The 21,219-nt window shown below is 41.7% G+C and overlaps 1 protein-coding gene and 1 long non-coding RNA gene across 9 annotated transcripts in view; one reads left to right on the forward strand and one right to left on the reverse strand.

The window, feature by feature from the left end:
• The window catches only part of SHROOM3 (shroom family member 3), a 288,650-nt gene extending 280,412 nt beyond the window's left edge, over positions 1–8,238 (forward strand). For all 7 annotated transcript variants that reach the window (XM_072941974.1, XM_072941979.1, XM_072941998.1 and 4 more), the window contains 2 exons: positions 2,892–3,164; positions 7,242–8,238. In XM_072941974.1, the coding sequence (XP_072798075.1) occupies positions 2,892–3,164; positions 7,242–7,610 (642 nt within the window). In that variant the 3' untranslated portion in view covers positions 7,611–8,238. The remainder of the gene's footprint in view (positions 1–2,891; positions 3,165–7,241) is intronic.
• Positions 7,924–21,219, reverse strand: part of LOC140686876 (uncharacterized) — a 65,292-nt gene continuing 51,996 nt past the window's right edge. For both annotated transcript variants that reach the window (XR_012060866.1, XR_012060860.1), the window contains one exon: positions 7,924–8,040. This is a non-coding gene — a long non-coding RNA (uncharacterized lncRNA). The remainder of the gene's footprint in view (positions 8,041–21,219) is intronic.

A 21,219-nucleotide genomic window follows, 5' to 3' on the forward strand; every position in this document is an offset into this window, starting at 1 on the left:
ACTTTTAGATGTCAAAATACCACAACATGTATGTTGCTTCTTCCCACAGAAGCCTCCCTGGACCACTCCTAGACATCTTCCTCTCATTCTGTTCTTCCTTGTCCCATGAAGCCCAGGGTACACACCAGCTCCTGTGCAGACAGGCTTACAGTTCTGCCTGCACTGATGTCTCTGAAAACCAAAACAAGGTCTGCAGGGGAAAGACTGAGTGGGTTCGAGCTGAACCCTGACGGCGCTTCAGCTGTGTCACATTTTTTGACCCGTCCTTCCCCACTAAACCACGCTCACGTGGCGCCTGCCCTTCTAGCACAGCTGCCCTGTCACCTTTAATTAGAGCCAGAACTTGGACATGTCAAGGACATTATAAGCCCTACTTAGATTGAAGGAGCCTGAGAAAGTTAGTGAGCCGAGTTCAGCGGAAACTCAGGGGCAGAGTTCTCCCCTCCCTTCACCACCCACCCCAACGTGTGAGGACAGACATATCCACACTGCTTTCTACTCATTTGCAAATTAAAAATCATCACACCTGTCCCTTAAAATGCCAGCTACTGAGAGCCATAATGGGCATTTTTTAAATGATATCAATTGCATTATTAATAAGTTCTTTGAGTTCCTTCCAGAAATGACACACAATATTAGTTTCAAAAGAAGTCATGTTTATAGGAATAATGGAAACCATACAACTGTTCCCTTCTATTCTTTCTACTCTTGTTTTTTTTTAAGCCACTTCTAGAAGCTGTACTTCTGGAGAGGTGAGATTGAAATGGATCCCAAAGCACCTGAATAAGAGGAAGGCTTTTTCCTGGGGTTGAGGTGATGAGAGTGTTATTGCTCAGTGAACTACCTCTTTGAATTCTCTCTAACCTGGTTTGCTATAAGGCGGCGCCGTCTGGTGACAGAGTGGAGAGCCTAGAAAATGAAGCTGTGAGGCGAACAGCTCCCGGGCTGACTTCATGTAGATGTCAGTCTCTCTCATTATCTGTCTGAAAGACAGGAATGGTGACATTTGACTCATCCTGCCCCTGCCCTGCAGGGATGTTGGGAGACGTGATGGCAGACATCTTGGTTTTCCCTCTTGCTCTCCATTCTGGTATCCTTGTGCCCTCTTCCACAGTGCAAGATCGTCACGTCCTACCGGGCGTTTTGCTGCAGGTCCCTAGCAGATCATCTTGTAGGCGAATAACATAACTTCCAGCCAGAACTGTTTTTTCGGAAATGATATTTTCCAGGGGAATATAAGGAGAATTAAACAAATGACATTAAACAATATTCTCTCCCACCTGCATTTTTCTTCAGTGGACAACTAATATACATTACACATTTTTTTCCACTACCAAAATTGTCTTTTACTTAGACCTTGTCTTAACTAAACTGCCTGTAGAGAGCCAAAGAGTACAGCCCACAGCCAGTCAGTGCAGCAGATGGAAGTGTTTAGTCCCCCTTCGGTCTCTGGGATTAGACGAGAAGAGAAGTAGAGAAGTAGTAGAGAAGACAATGAGATGTCCCCGTTTTAGCCAGAACTTGGACATGTCAAGGACATTATGAACCTCACCGAGACTGAAGTGGCTCTGGCGTTCCAGCTTAAAGATGGGCAGATCATGGAGAAATATTTTCCTGTATCATTGGGATGATTGTATTCTGTGGTGCTCATGTTGAAGAAATAGTAGACAAAGGCATCAGTACCCTTCAATTGTGTTTGTCAAAAATGTTTCAATTTTTCCCTTGCTTTAAAATGAAGATTTACTCTAACATAGAAATTGTGACCCTTGTTTACTAAGTTTCCAACTAAAGCCACACAGCTTAGGTTTACACACAAACACACACATCAATTTTGAGCTGGAACCTTTTTAGTGGTAAAGAAATAGGTTTTAACCAAAAAAAGATTATGTTCCTTTTCCATCCAGCTACCGTAGGTGAAGAGAAAAATGAAGGACTAATCTAAAAAGCCATGGAGTCTGATTTCTCCTGCAGCGAGGTAGTAGTGGACACTTCGTATCAATGAAGTCAAACTAAGACCTCTACTTCACCCCTTCAGCTAAATATAGTGGGTGTTTGTGTAATTGTTTTATATGTATAGAAATTTGTAAGTAAGGTGGCAAATTACATAGCTCTGGGAACTGGAGACAGTGGGTGCAGTGGACAGGACGAGGGGCTGAGTTCTGACAGCGGTCTTGGCGTGGATATTTACAGTGACTGTACAAGGGCGGCCCCCGGAGTCCTGCTGACCTGAGTTCACGGCAGCCGCCCTGGGCTGCACGTGTCTTAGCCTCACTTCACCTCACTAAGTCTTAGTTTCCTCGCCTGTTGTCCGATTTGGTTAAAGCAGTATCTACTACAAGACTGCTGGGAAGACTACATGACGTGATCCACAGGTTCTCGTACAGTGTCTGGCACATAGTAATTGCTCTACAGGTGGTATCTGTGATTAATACTCAACTCAGCTCTGTGCTCTTGGGCAAGTCCCTTAATTCCTTTGACTCTGGGTTTCTCTGTTTGTAAAACAAGAATATTTACCCTACTGGGCTCTGGTATTGTTGTGAGGTTCAAATGAGAACATGTCTTGAGAAGACTTTTAAAGGTGAGTAGTTAACAAACCAGTTGGGAAGGCAGAGCTGTGCCTGGCCGGACACAGTTGGAAAACATTCCAAGACGATGTGTCATGGAGCATGGGCCTGCGAGGACAGAGTAGAACAGGTTCAGGGAAAGGCAGTGGTAGACATTCAGGGAAAGGAAAGATCGTGGCTTAATGTTGAGGGGGGCAGTCTGTAAGGAATAGAGGGGGGCCTTCAGCTGAGCCTCAAAGACAAGACAGGAAGGACGCAGCTGGGAGAAGTGGATCCGCCTTCCACTGACCACTCAAGCTGGCTCATTCTTTCTGTGTCTCGTTACAGGCAGAGCTCATCGGGAGCCTCACCCACAAGCTAAAGACCCTCCAGGAGGCAAAGGGGAGCCTGCTCATGGACATCAAGCTCAACAATGCCCTGGGGGAGGAGGTGGGGGCCTGGATCGGCGAGCTCTGCAAGCCCAACGAGATTGACAAGTACAAGATGTTCATCGGGGACTTGGACAAGGTCGTGAACCTGCTGCTTTCCCTCTCGGGGCGCCTGGCCCGCGTGGAGAATGTCCTCAGCGGCCTTGGTGAAGATGCCAGTGATGAGGAAAGGGTAGGTGGCCTAGCCTCTGAGCCTGTTCACACAGAGAAGTACGGTTAGGCAGGAGCCCTCCTGGATAAGGTCACCATCTCTTTGGGGCAGGGAGAGAGCGCAACGTACAGATAAGCAGGAAGCAGAGAAGAAGGCATCTTCCACCCCAGGATGTCGTGCTGACACTTCAGCCTCGGGGAACACTTAGGGAAGTAGAAACATAGGTGCCAGAGTTCCCTTCCTTCCTTTCTATCCCAGAAAAAGGAAAGATAAAAGCATGATGACATTAAAAAACAAGAGAGAGGGACAACAAAGCTGCTGGGGACGCAGAGGGGGTGCAGGAGCATGAGCTTCTGCTGCAGGGCACTGCACCCCTTCCTGGAGTGAGCGGTGGTGCTGCCGGGGGGAATCCAAGTGCTCCCCCCGCACCAGGCACTGTGGGCTCACACACCTGAGGTGAGTCCTGTTGAGTCCTCACCACAGACCAGTGGGCAGTGGAGCCAGGGTAGGAGGAGTCCTGCTGCCGCCCCCAGTTTTATGCACCTCGTTGGACTTAAGTCCGTAGGTACAGAGGATTCTTCATCTGCACAACAGATGTTTACCTTGTGTCCAGTATTTGCCACTTACTGGTCCAGACACTGGGGATACTCTGTGAACAAAGCAGATAGACCCCCACCCTCATGGAACAAACGTACCAAGGGAGGTCAGACAGTAAACTAGCTATCACTGGTTTTCATATCCATGCTGGAGAGCTGGGTGCTCCGGCCAACCAGAGGCTCCGGCTCCTGGCCTCAGCTTTCCCTCTCAGTGCTTTCTGGGAGTTCCCAATTATCTCTCCTAATGTACTGCATGCAAAGGAGAGATGTCTTTTTTCGAGTAGATTTTAAAAGGATGAGACATCTAGATGGTAAGCTTTACGCATGTGACTCTGAGCATCCAGGAACTTTCGGCAGCCCCTCTCTGGCAAATGCCCTCTTTGTGTAAATGCACTGAGCCATCGCTTCCTCACTTAGAAACTGTCTAACTGTACTTGCCTCAAATGTGTTGTCCTTTCCACCTTCCTGGTTCCACTCAGTAAACAGCTAACAAGAACCTGTCAAATACCAGGCGCTACCTGAGCTAGGGCTGAACGCTGGCTGGAAACTGGCCCTCCCTCCAGGAGCTTGCCAGGTAGTGAGCAGAACCAGTACAGAAGCAGCGACTGCATCCGGCGTGCTGCAGCACAGCCGTACACACAGAGCCGTGAGGACAGGTGAGGTCAGGAAGGACTGTACACAAGTGGCGCTTGAATGGAGTCTAGAAGAATTTCTCAATTCCAAGTGGTCTAAGAGGGGAAGGGCGTCTTCATTTAGAAGGAATGCCATGGAAGAAATCCAGACAGACCACGGCATGTCCAAGAACTGCTATACATGTGCTTGGTATGTCTAGAGCACAGAGTGACTGCTTGGGTGTTTTTAAAAACAGCGACTTGTAGGAAATACTAGAAAAGTGTGTTGTCAGGGAACTAACAGGCAGTAGATGGCTCAATCAAAAGGGGTAAGGGAAGAAAGTTCAGGAAAGGTGTGGGAGGGATTACGGGACACTATAAAGGGATAACAAGGCCCCTCTGTCCCCCAGGGGATGCTGTTACTGGCCTCTGGACTGGCAGGAGCAGGAGGAAGGGGCCTTATCAGAATGCAGGCCTATCAGAACACCTTATCTGAACACCGAGGAGTCCTACAGCACTGAGGCCTGAGGGGATAGGATGTGGCCACCACTGCCTGGCAAGGAGGGAGCCCGGGATAAAGTCCCCAGTTTCTTCTTCCTCCCACCTTCCAGTTTCCTGCCCATGACCCCCAGTGACCAAACCCAGGGGGCAAGGGAGCCCAGTGGATGCCGCATCCAGAGGGGTTCAGCTTCCGTAGACACAGAGCAGGGCTGAGGAGTGTGGATCTTGAGTGGGATCTAGTGCGGATAAGACTCACAAAGACCTGTGGGTCATATGTTAGCCTGTGGGCCTGGAGAGCCATGAACTAATTTCATGACATAATCAGCCATGTTAACTAATGCTTACAGCTGGGAGACTTATTGTAATAGTCTAGCAAGAAGGGTTTAGGCTATTAATTTAGGCAGTTGTCATGGGGATAGAGAATAGGGTGTGAGAGAATGAGTTTGAATTAGCAGAGCATGTTAGAGGAGGGGAAGGACAGAGCTGAAGGTAATTCCACGTTTCCTGCTTGGTCCCTTGGATGGAGGCCGCAGGCATCTGAGATAAGGAGCAGTTTCTTAGGGGAAGACGAGTTGTTCCAGAATTGAATTCAGCTTAACACTTAAATGCACACACACACACACACACACACTTACATACAAATAAGTGCTTGCTCACCTGCAAAATACATCAGTATTAGTTTTTATGACGACTAGTCTCTTAGGAAACTTAAAAGTTTCTTAAAGGAAAAGAAGAATAAATGGTTCAATAAGTGCCAAACTCAGGATTACAGTTACCAATAAGGGGAGGAGGGGAAAGATGAGGTTTGGGAGAAGTATATGTAAGGCTTCGACTGAATCTGATTTTTTTGTTTTCAGTCTGAAGCAAATATGGAAAAATGTTCATGCTAAGATTTGGCACTCTTAATGATGGGTGCACAGGTATTAAACCATTCTCTATATAATTCTGATGTTTAAAATATTTCATAATTTTTTAAAGGTGAGGAAGAGGTTCTCACTTTAACTTGAAAATTTCTCTACAGTATTTTGAAAGGTGTCTTCATGCAAATTCAGTGCCTCAGGGTTGTTTTTTCAGGTGTGTTCTGATTAGGGAAAGGAAGCCTATGAAAATGGAGATATTTGTTAAGATAAACTTTTAACTTTGTACTTGTCCTCAGGCATTGCTGTGTAAGAGCTGACAGGCTAGTTCAAGGGCAGTTAGGGCAAAGACACATGAGGCTTTCATAACCCTACATAAGCTAATTGGTATTGAAGCATATATTTAAATAATCTTATTTCTTGATTAATTTCCACTTTAAAGTTTAAAATTTTCAGTCACTTTGGCCTGAAAATTCTGGTTAAATATAAAATTTTTAAAAATTTTTAAATGACATTAACTATATGTCAGCATGTTGGGTAAAAAGCCGCAATGAAGTTTTTTGAAATGTCAGCTGTAAGGATGCTAACACTGTCTTACCATTGGGTCTGTATAAGAAACTCTCAGAATATGAAATTGCCATCATTGTTAATAGAATTTCCCTCATGTTAGATTCAGGGCCTGGAAAATGGAAACTGATTTTGTTCAGAGGTGGTAAATGTGTCCCCATTGTTGACTGCGGATTACAATAGAGGTTCTCAAACTTCAGCTGCAAAAGACTCACCTGGAAGGCTTCTTCAACCACAGATCTCTGGGCCCTACCTCCAGAGCTTCTGATACAGTGGGTGGAAGAGGGCCTGAAATTCTGCATTTCTAACAAGTTCCCAGGCAGTGCTGCTGGCCCACACTTTGAGAACCGCTATAAATGTAAATGCTTGTAAACACTCAAGGTACCTTGAAGATTGGCTTTCTTTCCCTTCAATTTTTTTTTAATATGGTAAACTGCACATAACATGAAATTTGCCATCTTAACCATGTTTAAGTGTATAGTTCTGCAGTGTTAAGTATATTTACACCGTTGGGCAACAGATCTCCAAACTTTTGCATCTTGTGAACCTGAAACTCTAACCATTGAAACAGTTCCCCCTCCGTTCTCCCCTCCCCCCAGGCCCTGGCAGCCACCCGTTCTACTTTGTGTCTCTATGACTTTAACTATTCCAAGTACCTAATATAAGTAGCGTCCTTGATTGCCCCTTTAAGTCTAGAAGCCTAGAGTAAAGCCATTAGCCCAGCCAATTTAATGTGATCTCTCTCAAATTAAAGCTGCCACGTGACTTTATGACTTAGAGCACCATCTATATGCAACCTTTCAAAAAACTGAGTCTCCTTACTTTAGAGTGACAATCGAAATAGAAACTTGGATATTTCATCATCCTATATAGGAGGGCTCCTTGCGGGCAGTTTGGCTCTTTCCCTCCCCCCTCCTCACCCCCACTTCCCCGCCCTCCGCTGACCTGCTCATCTCTTCCTGGCAGAGCTCTCTCAATGAGAAGAGGAAGGTCCTGGCTGGGCAGCACGAGGACGCCCGGGAGCTCAAGGAGAACCTGGACCGAAGGGAGCGCGTGGTGTTGGACATCCTGGCCAATTACCTCTCAGAGGAGCAGCTCCAGGATTACCAGCATTTTGTGAAAATGAAGTCCACGCTCCTCATCGAGCAGCGAAAGCTGGACGACAGGATCAAGCTGGGCCAGGAGCAGGTCAAGTGTCTGCTGGAGAGCCTCCCAGCGGACTTCGTCCCCAAGGCAGGCGCCCTGGCTCTGCCCCCGGACCTTGCCAGCGACCTGACTCCTGTGGGGGGGTGTCCTGCTAGTGGTACTTTGCCAACAGTAGCCTCTCCACTTTAACCTCTCCTGCAGTCCCCCACCTAAAGATCACCCCTTCTCTCAACACTATTTAATCCGAAAAGCGTTTCAGTACAAGCCACCCTTTCAACTGTATGGGTTATTGGGGGTTTTCTGGATAAAAGGAAAGCATTCTATCCGGGAAAAAGCCTGTGTTTTCCCTCTCGCCCTTCATGATTGATCTTCTAAGAGCTTGAATGCTGCTGGGAACTTACTCCTTTCTATTGTTACTTCGTAGTAGAAAGAAAATTAATGAAACTGAGAACTGATTGGAGGGTGTTCGGTTGATCGTTGAGCTTTTCACAGGCTGAGGCAACCTGGGTCGGTGTGTGTCGCCCTGGGAATGCATCCGCAGTGGCCTTCCTTGCTTGTGGGCAGCGTGTCCCGACAGCAGGTATGAGTGCTTATTACGGAAGGGCCTGCAGCGTAAAGCCTTAAAAAGAAACACACAGAGAAGAAAACTGTCAAACCTTGAACTCTGTTATTTATATTTTTAAAAATGAAAAAGATCATTATTTGTGTGCTAACCCTTTATTTGATTCTGTTGTGTGGTGACCATAGACAGCTACATTTGAGCTTTGTATTTTGTGAAAACCTTAATTAATGAAATGAAGAATTCCAAAGATAGTCACATTGAGTGTGGAGGATTTTTTTCTTAAACTCTCCCACAAGTGGACCTTCTGCCCTTGTTTTCAGCTGAGGATGGGGGATTCCCAGCTGCCACTGCCCCCGGCCCTTCACCCCCACGGCTCGCAGGAGCACACGCACCTCCCCAGGAAGACAGCTGCGCGCATCACAGCGACCACGTCATTTCCTTGTGCTCCAGTCATTATCACTGCGGTGGAGAGAGAGCTAAATTTTACTAACAGGGCCAACTCTCCAACCTGTTGACAAGAAGGAGGCCAGGACCCAAGTCAGTTCACAGCTGAATGCTCACTGTCCTCCTAGGCAAGATTTGAGCTGAATACAGCTTAAGTGAGACATTATCAGGCTATTTTACTGATGCTTTTAAAAAAAAGTTCCTTTTCCTACAGTGTCAAACTTTTCAAGCACATTTCTGTTAAAAACTCTACCCTGCACACCTGAAGACTGATTTTGCACTGTTATGCTTCCATAACAACATCTGAGAGGGTACTTGGGAGCCCGAGCTGTCAGTCTATTCAAGCAGACAGGAAGGAGGGACTAGGCCGGTAACCAGGCTATGTTGGCAGCTACCAGAGTTGGCAGCAGCCTGATACTTTGAGCAGGTGGTGCATCCCAGGCTATGTTTTAGTTCTGTTGTTGTTTTCACATGTGTTTAATCCGCGGCTGGTGGCCCCCTGATTTGGTGCTGATTTGGGCTACAGTACTGTAGAGCCAGTCCTAGAGAACTGGGAGAGGAACATTCATAGGAGGGTACCAGATGCCCATTTCCTTAATATGCTTTAATTACTTTATGAAATTTGTCTTCCAGTTAAGAGCTACAGAAGCATAGTTTTGGTCCCTAATACAGATGTCATTTGATGAACTTAGAACCAGTAGGCCACCCAGAAATTTCTTGTGAGCCATCAACAAAAGCCACTGCATCATTTCTTTGGAGGTTTTACACTGTCTGACCGCAATGATACAGTAAGACTGCACCTTGGTTTTCCAGGAATGTTTTCCAAAGCTGATCTCTTAGGACACCTAGAGATTCCATCCCCCAGGGAGCCAGCAGAACCAGGGACAGCATTCAATAGCCTCACTATAGGTCATTTCAAAGTAAAGAAAAACTCACAGGAGCTTGAGATCCACTCCAGTCGGTAATTAACTGTGTGTCTTGCTGATACTGGGTGGTTCCTTGGGGTCAGACCAGGTTGAAGCTAGTCAGCAGGTGACTTCAGCAGATCTCTGAAATTCCTCGGGGTTCTGGGACTCCCAATTCCCAACACTCTTCTAAATTATTCTTAAGGATTTGACTTGGAACATTTTACACACTTAGGCTTTCTCAGTCGCTTTTCTAATTTTTACATGTCAAAGTAAGTGACCCCCACAGAAGAGCAGCAGGTGATACTCCACACCACAAGCACCTGAAAGCTATGACACTTTTAGGGTCGTGTCCCTTCTGCTGCTGCACTGAAATGCTCTGTTGTTACGTGAAATGAATGACGTCCCAAGGGGGACTGGAATCTAATTCTCAGGTGGCTGTGACCAGTTATCAAAGGACTTGACCTTTGTGCTCTGATGAGAAGAAACCACTAACCGAATTTTCATGAACTTTAACTAGAAAATAAGCCATTCTTTATCCCTTTCGTATTTTGCATTCTTTCCCACGACCAAAAAAAAAATCTACAGTATAGCCACCTCTTGCCTCCAAACAATATCCTCAGCCAATCATGAACACGAGCAAGCTGTTGGTCTCGGGATTTCAGGACACACATGACGTTCTCAGGAATGTTTGTTCCATCAATAATTGTCCCTGTGGATATGACCATTTCAGAGATCCCATGTCTCATCAGAAGTCAGTTGGGAATGGGATGGCCTTGCTGCTGATCCTCAGGAAACCTTCAAAGTTCTGAGAAAGGACAAAGTCCTGCGACAAAACTGGGAACCTCCAGATTCCTGGGCCCCTAGGACAGTTCCTGGGCTCGTTGCAACATGCTGGCTGACTCAGCCTTTTCCCTGCTATTCTGCTTCTTGTGGTGGCTGCTTAACCCCGACAATGCAGGGAGGATCCACAGTGAACGTGGCTGAGTTTCTCCCAGAGGCACTGTCGAAACCAAACAGTTTTTCCCTTTGCTCCAGGGGATCATTTTAGATTTCGTTTTGCACAACTGTCTTCAGACTTGAAGATCAGCATGTTTCGGGCAGCTCTTAAGAGTCTGTTCAGGTGAGGAGTGAGGGCTTCACTGAGGTCCTTTGGGGTATAGAAGCAGAAACCAGCCTGGGACATCCAAGCTCCCCTATTACTCCATTATTACCTGACCTAAGATCACTTCTGAGTTTAAAAAGTAGATCACAGCCCTAATGTGAGTTCTACTTTTAAGCTTGTATTTTATTCAAACATCTTTTATTAAGATACTAGGATTTGTTTGTTTGTTTGTTTTGGATACCCTGGAAAATGCTGGGGTTTTTTATTCTAATATGATTCCAAATTTTTCTCTTTAGTTTAATTTTCCATGATATTATTGGCTTTATTCTGTTAGGTTGGAATTATTTTTCCCTTCTTAGAACAAAATGAGTTTTATTCACCTTTCTGCTGGGAGGAAAAAGGAAGAACTTCAGCCAAAAATAACTTCTCCATCTCGAGCAAAATATGGCCAGGTGAAAGTGAAGGGACCTTTCTACACAGAAATAGGTTACTGGAGACAAGTTATTCATTGCTGCCTGAACTCTTTGGGATGAAGCATGGAATAAAATGACAAAGGCCATTTTAATATCAGAAAGGGACACATGAACAGTATTCTAGTTTACTCTTATTTTGAAATAAAACCTCCCTTTTCTTAAGGGAGCTCATTCAGACACTAACTCATGGTCTCTCAAAGTGCAGTATCTGCATCAGAATCAGAGTGCTTGTGAAAAATGCCAGTTGCTGGGACACAACCAAGTAGGCTGGGAATCTGCATCTTAACAGGTTCCCCAGCTTATTCTGATGTTCTCTGGCACCTGGGGGCCTCTTACACCAATCATTTGTCCCATTTCTGTTGTTAGGATCACAATTAGACGAGCGTGAATTTGTGTCACAGTAATCCCAGAAATTCAAAGCCCTGTCCCATTTACCCTCATTAATTGCATTATTATGAGTTAATATTGTCACCACTATTATACAATCCCCAAGGTTGTGATATGGGTTTTTTTCCCCCCTGCTCACTCTCTCCTAGATCTCTTAAATTTAAACAAGCTCAGAGCTTATTCAGGCTCAACTGCACTAATTCTTTCTCCCCAAAAGAAATCAGTAATCTAAAGTCTGCCGTGGCATCTGTACTAACCTGAAATCACCACTGACCTTTTCAGTGGGGACCTTATATTTCCATTGCTTCAACACAAGACTCACGTCATATATGAGTTAGAATTTCTCTCACTTGGAATTGACAGTCTAGCTAATGAAACAAAAATGTGTTCATTTCCTTTGAGAAGTGAAAGGAGCCATTACCCAAGTTCAAAAGCCTAAAATCAAAATTAGGCAAGAAAAAAACTGAATGAAGAAACTAGTTCATTTATTCCTGCTTGGTTCTGTACACTGCTCTCAGATCTTCCCTAAGTGGAAAAGCAGCTGCATTTCTTGCTAAAACATCAGTATTGCTATCGCTTTACATAGTGGAAGTTTCATATAACAAATGATTAAATTCTGATTAAACCAGTGTCTATAGAATATAAGGGATTCTACATGATACCCTCCATCCAAGGAAGAATATCCAAGGAAAGAGACACTTGGAAAGGGCCCCCCTTGCCAACGCTGGGGTTCAGACCTCCTTGGAGAATGCAGCCCGCCAGACAGCAGAGAAGCTTGCTGGTTTGCCCAGGCCAGAGGCTCGACTGCAGTTCCTGGGCAAGCAGGAAGCAACCCTTCAGAGCGTACGTGGGTGTGGTCAGTTAGCAAAACACAGTGTAGAGGTGCACAGTTAGCGGGGTCATAGAGGGGGTGGCTGCTCAGTGCAAACTCTGAGTCTCAGGTTATCTGCACAGGCAGAATGCCTTGGGCGTGGATGCAAGCAGGAATCCTTCAGGGTGTGGGTTTCTAGTCCACAGGGCTGGGAGAAGGTTATCGCCTGCGGAGGCTGCAGGGTCACCAAGGCAACCCGTCGTTGGGGCAGAATTCTATCAGATATCCTCACACTCACCCCACTGCTGCACCAGACAGCAGTCCAAACAGCAAGGTAGCCCTTTCCTTCCCTGCTGCCCCTCCAGCGCCCTCTACTGGGAAAGCTTAACATCGCACTCACTGTGAAGAGATTTTTAAAGGGACTCTGTCCACTGTCACAGCATATATTGAAGGGTGAACGTGGAGCTAAGAGGCAGTAACTTGATAACTGGCACAAATTTATCCTTCTGGATTATTACCTTAGCATTATTTTCTGGTAGCATAGAATTTTGTAGTTGCCGACTCTGTAAGAACTATTTCTCTGACAATAAAGGAAAAAAACAGTGTATCAAATGGGCAATTTCTATCTCTTAAAGGAGGTGTCAAAGGGAAGGCAGTTTCTCATTAATGTCTTCTTTAAATGTGCTTCACACATTGATACTCCTCAAAGTCTCTAAAGCAAGAGGTTTAGAATAAGGCCTATTCAAAAGCACGTATATTCTATCTGTCGACCTCTGTCTGTCTAGCTCTGCCTCTGTACACCTGTCTGTCTCTTGCTGTGTCTCCACATGAGTACTTTCTGTCTCTGTGTGTTTCTGTCTGTCTCACTCTGCAGTTGTCACCTTTCTGTTCTTTCCTGTCCCAAATGATTCCAGTTATGTTTTTCCTTTTTGGGGGGGAGGCAACTTAGAAAGGATAAAGTGGGAATGAGTAAAGAGCTGGAAGGGAAGACAACCTGTGCGTAAAGTCAAGAATGTGGTATTTTCAATGTCGGGAAAAAATTTCACCTCATTGAAGCTAAAAGAGAAAGACAGGTAAAAGGAGATTTTGCAAACTTTGTAATGTGTATAAATATGTAGGAGTGACTGAAAGCTATTTCTCTTCTCTAATTAGAACAGAATATAGGAATTGGCTTCAATTTTCAGTGATAGGAACCAAGTAGATAAGAAGGAGCAACCCAAGAAAGAGGACTCACAGGCCCTGGACTGAGAAGAACATTAATCTTCCTTCCTGACCATTAAAAGGAAAAAAAAAAAAGATTACAGATCCCCCTGGTATGAAATGATTTGGAAGCAGATTTATTAAAAGGCAGGAAGACAGTCTGATATCCCTTCCAGGGCTAGGCTTCTGTGCAGACAGGCTTTAAAGTGAATTTCAGCTTAGGACATAAACAGACATTTTCAATCAAGTTCATTCCAAAAATTTAATAATGAGTTCAATAATAAACTCAGTTTAATAATGCATCACTAGATGTGTTTTGATATTATTTAATATTCAAGGGAAACTTCCCCCAAATCAAAGAACAACTGCCTTAATCCACATGTGAAACCCTGAAAAAATATACATATATATGTGTGTATATATATATATATATATATGTATACATATATATATATTTTTTTTTACAGTGAGACTGCAAATCCTTTTCGTCTTCCATTTTTTCCTGACTTGTTCTACACATCTTATCAAAGACTTCTTGTTTTCCAACAACAAATTTTGAAGGTTCTATAACAGAGTTTAAAAACAAATAGTAAGGGCTTCTTGGAAATGTCACTTAAAAGCTAACTAAGGAATAATGTGCTGAGGAATAAGGAACTAAGGAAATAATTTCAAGATGCAGTTAAATAACGTGCCTCCACAGGCAGATAGAAGGGCAGCATCTTTGAGAAGCACAACAGGAGACATGCATGTGTCACCGTGACTCTGGATACTACGTCGGCGTGGCTGGTTGAGAGGGTATATCATATGTCCACTAACAAAAGTAGAACCACCGCTCTTCAGGTCAAATTGATCAGAAATCAGTGGGAGGAAGCTAACAAAAGGAATTTTATCCATGAGGCACCAATACAAATATGCATGACGCACAAATACAAATCAGCAATAAAAAGACAACCTAATTTTAAAAGCTTGGCAAAAGAATTAAAGAGACATTTCACAAAGGAATATATATTAATGACCAATAAGCACATGGGAAGGTGATAGATGTCTTTAAATTATTAGAGAAATACAAATTTAAACCACAAGGAAATTCTATTACTCACTAGAGTGACTAAAATCAAGTGTTGGTGAGTATGTGGGGCAAATGGAGTTATTACACATCCTGGTGGGCAAGTAACCCACTCGGAGAACTGATAGTTCTTTACAAAATGAAATATGTATTTACCCTATAATCTGTCGCTTCCACTTTTAAGTAATTACTCTAAAGAAATTAAAATCTATCTCTGCAAAAAGACTTGTACAAGACGTTTATCACAGCTTGAATCACAGTAGTCAAAAACTGAAAACAACTGAAATCTCCAATCAACAGATAACCAAATTGCAGTAGATTAATACACTGGAATACTATCAATCAGTTTTTTTAAAAAAGAATAAACTATTGATAAATGTAACCACATGAATGGAAACCATTACATGAAGCAAATGGAGTTACACACACAAAAATATATATACTGTATGATTCCATTTATATCAAGTTCTAGAACAGGCAAAACTAACTTGTAATGGTAGAAATGATAAAGTGGTGGCCTGGGGAGAGAGGGAAGCTAATTGATTCAAAATGAACAAAAGAGAACTTTCTGAGGGGACAAGTATATTCTGTACGTGCTTTGAGCTGTGGTTACATGGGTGAATGAAACTGTCAAAATTCATCCAACTGAACATTTAAATCTGTGCCTAATTCTGATTATTAATTATACCTCAATTTAAAAAATAGTGATGAGGAAAAGTGAGAAACTAGAGCAAATTAGTTATTTGATATCGACTAAATAGGTAACTGGGTTTTAGCCTTCATCCAATAATTGGAGATCATGATGATAGACACTCCCAGGGATTTTTTTTCTCATGGTTAGGGTGTAGCCCAAGCTGCTGTAACAACTAGATTGAAAACAAAAAAATAGAGTCCAGTTCAAAATGCTGACATAGGAGGCTCCTGATCACCTCCCCTCGCCGAACCTACAGCTGCATATAGAACAATTCGCTCTGAAAAAACATCCAGAAACTAGCTGAGCGACTCCTCTACATTGGGTGAACAAGAAGAAAACCACATTAAAACAGGCAGGAGAGGCGGAGACAATCGCACCAAACCCCACCCTGGGTATAGTTTACAACCCCTGGGAGGGAACTCGAAACTCCCAGCTTCTCCCTAAAGAAGCAAAGAGTTTGGAATACACACCTGGTGCCCTGACTTTTAAGACTTCCACCTGAGAGGTGGCTCCTCAAAAGCATCCAGCTCTGAAAGCCAACGGGGCTTCCATCTGTAAGACTCATTAGGCTGTAGTGAACTAACAATCGGTTCTTGAAGGGGCTCGCACAGGCTCACCGTGGCCATCCCTCCCCGGGTATGGCGCAGAGGCAGCAGGCAGAAAAGCCCAGTCTTTCTGTGAAAGAGGCCTGTCTGCAGATCTTAAAAGCTGTGGCCTGAGGGTCAGGCTTCTAATTTAACACATATGTAGGGACCAACTGCAGTCTTCTCCAGAAACCAGGGAGGCCAGAGGGTACCATTTGCACACTCTCCATCTGCCCTGCCCCAGGTTGCCAGTGTCTCCATGAAAGGAGCTTGTACTCACATCTGGCATCCTAGCTTTTGTGGCTGCTGCCCGGAGGACACACATCCCGTGAAAGTCTGGCTCTGGTGGCCAGCAGGGTTCCTGTTCATGGGTTCAACAGGATGGTAGCAAACAAGAAACAGTTTTTAACTGGCTGTCACCTGACAGCTCAGTGCAGAGGGAAGAGACAGAATGTCCATCTCCTAGTCTTCCCCTGAAAGAGGTACTCGGCATACTTTGAAAGCCACTGCCTCAGGGCCTGGCTCCAATCAGCCTGCATCTGGGTGCTGGCTGAGATTCTCCCCACTTTGGGACACTGACAGCGCTGGGCACACCCTCCACTACTAGGGGCCACTAACAAACAAAGAAAACAGCTTGAACAATCACAAAGGTTTGAGAAGCAACCAAGGGCCAGGGCAGGGCTGAATGATGTGTTGTATCTCCTACACAAGGCCAGCACTTTAAGACTGGGAGAGGTGGCTGTTTTTTCTAATGTACAGAAACCAACACAGTTAAAAAAAAAAAAAAAAGAGAAACAGAGGGATATTTTCTAAATGAAAGAAAAAGATAAAACTCCAGAAAAAAGACCTTCATGAAATGGAGATAAATGATTTACCTGATAAAGAGTTAAAAATAATGGCCATAAAGAGGTCAGGAGAATAATGTGTGAACAAAGTGAGAATTTTAAAAAGGAGATATAAATATAAGAAAATATCAAACAGAAATCACATAGCTGAAGATACAATAACTGAACTGAAAAATTCACTAGAGTCTGTTCAACAGCAGACTAAAGGAAGTGCAAGAGAGGATTGGCAAACTAAAGGACAAGGCAGTAGAATTCATCCAAAGGAGCAAAAAGAAAAAAGAATGACAAAGAGTACAGATAGCTTAAAGGATTTATGGGACAACATCAAAAGAACAAATATTTACATTGTAAAGGTCCCAGAAGGAGAAGGGAGAAAGAAAGGGATAGAAACCTTTTTGAAAAAATAATGGCTGAAAACTTTCCTAACCTGAGGAAGGAAACAAACATCCAGAACCAGGAAGTCCAGAGAGTTCTAAACAAGAAAAGAGACCCACACTGAGAGACAGAATAATTGAATTGTCAATTGAATTGTCCAAAGTGAAAGACAAGGAGAGACTCTTAAAAGCAGCAAGAAAAAAAAGAACTTGTTACATATAGCAACGATCAGCAGATTTTTTGGCAGAAACTTTGCAGGCTAGAAGAGTGATATAACACATTCAGAGTGCTGGAAAAAAAAACTGCCAACCAGGAAGACTCTACCCAGCAAAGCTGTCCCACAGAATTGAAAAAGAGAAAAAGAGAGAGAGAGAGAGAGAAAGAAAGAGAGAGAGAAGGAGAGGGAGAGAAAAAGAGAGAGAGAGAAAGAAAGAGAGAAAGAAAAAACAGAAAGAAAGGAAAAAGGAGTTTCCCAGACAAAAGCTAAAGGTGTTCCTCACCACTAGACTGGCCTTACAAGAAGTGTTAAAGGAACATCTTTAAGCTGAAATGAAAGGGTGCTAAACAGTAATTAGGAAACATATTGGAAGTATAACTCTCCCTGGTAAATATACAGTAAAATGTTGTGATGGTGGTGTGTTAATCATTTATAAATCTATTACAAAGGTTAGAAGACAAAAGCAGTAAGAATAACTATAACTACAATAATTTGTCAATCAATATACAAGATAAAAAGATGTAAACCATGACATAAAATGTTGGGGGGGAATAAAATATACAACTTTAGAATGCATTTGAACTTAAGTTATCACCTTAAAATAGACTATTATAAGCCTAAGATGTTTTATGTAAGCCTCATGGTAACCACAAAGCAAAAATCTACAGTAGACACAAAAAAGGTGAGAAAGCAATCTAAGCCTACCACTACAGGAAATCAAATCACAAAGGAAGAGAGCAAGAGGAGAAAGGAACAGAATTACAAAACAGTCAGAAAGGAAAATGGTAAGAATAAGTCTGTATCTATCAATAAGTACTTTAAATGTAAACTGACGAAATTCTCTGATCAAGACATTGAGGGACTGAATGAATTTAAAAAACAAGACCCCAACTATATGCTGCCTACAAGACACTCACTCCAGCTTCAAGGACACAGACTGAAAGTGGAGAGATGGAAAAAGATATTCCATTTCAACGGAAACCAATAAGAAAGCTAGAGTAGTTACACTTATCTCAGACAAAACGGACTTTAAGACAAAGACTGTAATAAGAGACAAGGCCATTGTATAATGATAAAGGAGTCGATCCAACAAGAGAATATAATAACATTTGTAAGTGTTTCTAACCCAACATAGGAGCACCTAAATATAGAAAGCAAATATTAACAGAGCAAAAGGGAGAAAAAGACAGCAGTACAATAATAGTAGGGGACTTCAATACCCAACATTCATCAATGGATAGCTCATCCAGACAGAAAATCATCCAAAAGCAAAAGAATGTAGAATTCATACTGATAAATGCCTGCATTAAGAATCAAGAATGATCTCAAACAACCTACTTTTATACCTCCATGAATTAGAAAAAGAACAAACTAAGCTCAAAATTATTAGAAGAAAGGAAATAAAATCAGACAGTATAAATGAAATAGAGACTAAAAAGACAATAGAAAGATCAATGAAACTAAGAGCTGGTGATTTGAAAACAAACAAAATAGACAAGACTTTAGACTCACCAAGAACAAAAAGAGAAGACTAAAATAAAATTATAAATGAAAAAGGATACATTAAAACTGATACCACAGAAATACAAAGGATCAAAAGAGACTACCATGAACCATTATATGCTAACAAATTGCACAACCTAGAAGAAATGAATACCTTCCCAGAAACATGTAACTTACCAAGACTGGATCATGAAGAAATGGAAAATCTGAGCAGACCAATTACTAGTAAGATTGAATCAGTAATTAAACAAACAAACAAACAAAAACTCCCAATAAACAAAAGACCAGGACCAGATGCCTTCACAAGTGAATTCTACCACACACTTAAAGACAAATACCAATCTTTCTCAAACTCTTCCAAAAAAATAGATGCAGAGGGGATACCTCCACACTCATTTTGTGAGGCCACCATTATCCTGATGCCAAAACAAGACAAGGACACTACAGGAAAAGAAAATCACAGGTCAATATCCCTGATGAACACAGATGCAAATATTCTCAACAAAATATTAGCAAACTGAATTCAATAATACATGAAAAGGATCATACATCATGATCAAGTGGGATTTATTCCAGGGATTCAACATCCACAAATCAATCAATGTGATACATCACATGAACAAAATGAAGGATAAAAATCATATGATCTGTAGATGCAGAAAAAGCACTTGACATAATCAACAACCATTCATGATAAAAACTCTCAACAAAGTGGATATAGAGGGATCATACCTCAACATAATGAAGGTCAGGGGGGAGGGTAGAGCTTATTGGTAGAGTGCATGCTTAACATGCACGAGGTCCTGGGCTCAACCCCCAGTACCTCCATTAAAAAATATACATAAATAAGTAAACCTAATTAAACCTAATTACTCCCTCAAAACCCAAATCAACAGAAAACAAAAAACAAACCAAAACAAATGAAAAAAGAAAAGAAAAAATGTTAACTGCTTGTCAAAAATATCAGCACCTTTTGGAGAAATCTATAACAGAATAGACAGTTTCCAGGATATAATGTTCACATCATTCAGGTTACAATATAAAACTGCTTGACACAGTCAGAAACAGGAATTTGTGACCCAATCTCAAGAGAAGAGACAATCAGCAAAGAACAATCCTGCAATGACTCAGAAGTTGGAATTAACACACACACACACACACACACACACAAACACACACACACACATTATGCCAGCTACTTTAACTATGCTCAGTGAAGTAAAAGAAAGTGCTTATCAATGAAAGCTCATAATGAACAAAAAGATAGGAAATCTCAGCTGATAAATAAAAATTATAAAAGGGAACATACAGAAATGATAAAACTAAAATATAAAATATCTAAAATTTAAAAATATACCGAATGGATTTGAAAGCAAAACAAAGACGATGAAGGTAACAGTCAGTAAACCTGAAAACAGATCAACAGAAATTATCCAATTTGAATGAAAGAAAAAAATAAGGACTTTAATAAATTACAAAGCATCAGGATCTATAACTGCAGTCCCTAGACTGTCAATTTTTTAAAAAGCCATAACTATACAGCCAATTTATAAGTTAAAGTGGAATTTTTAAAATACTCAGAAATAAAAAACAGAGGAGAGAAAGAGAAAGTAATATGGTAGCCCTATATGTTATTTACAAATAATTACAATACATTTTAATGCCCTAAATGTTCCAATTTAAAGGTAGAAACTTCAAAAAAATTATAAAAATCAAGATCCAACTTTATGCTTTCTACAAGACACATTTAAATATATAAAGAAACCAACAATTTAAAAGTAATTAGATGAAAAAAGAGAAACCATGCAAAAACTAATCATAAAATTGGTGTGGCTATATTAATATCAGATAAAATAGACCTCAAGATTAAAAGTATTATCAGAGATAAAGAGGGACATTTCATAATAAAAGTGTCAATTCATTAGAAAGATATAATAATTATAAATATATATGTGTCTAATAGAAGAACATCAAAATACACGAAGCAAAAATAGACAAAATTAAAGAGAGAATACAAATCCATAATCACCATCTCTCCATTATCAACTGAAAGAAAAACTAGACAGAAAAAAAAAACTCAATAAGAACATAGGTAATCTGAATACTACCAATCACCTTGACCTAACTGCTGTTTATAGAGCATTACACCTAACAATAGAAGAATACAATTCTTTTCAATTATATATAGTATATACACCAGGATAGAATATATATGGCCATAAAGCAAGTTTCAACAAAATTAAAAGGATTAAAACCATACAGATTATGTTCTTTGACAATGGAATTAAATTAGAAATTAATAACAGTAAGATAATTATGAATCCCCCCAATATTTGTAAATTAAACAATACACTTTAATATTATATCTTGGTCAAAAAAGAAATCATAAGAAAAATTTAAAAATATTTTAGGCTGAATATTAATGAAACACAGTAAAAAATAGTGTGATGGGGGTAAGATGTAGCTCAGTGGTAGAGTGTGTGCTTAGCGTACATAAGGTCCTGGGTTCAATCCCCAGTACATCCATTTAAAAAAATAATCTAAATACCTCTCCCCAGCCCCCAAAAATAGTGTGATATATTGAAAGAAGTGAATGGGGAAAACTGATAGCTTTAAACACTTATGTT

Source organism: Vicugna pacos, chromosome 2, assembly GCF_048564905.1.
Source record: "Vicugna pacos chromosome 2, VicPac4, whole genome shotgun sequence".
NCBI classification, from domain to species: domain Eukaryota; kingdom Metazoa; phylum Chordata; class Mammalia; order Artiodactyla; family Camelidae; genus Vicugna; species Vicugna pacos.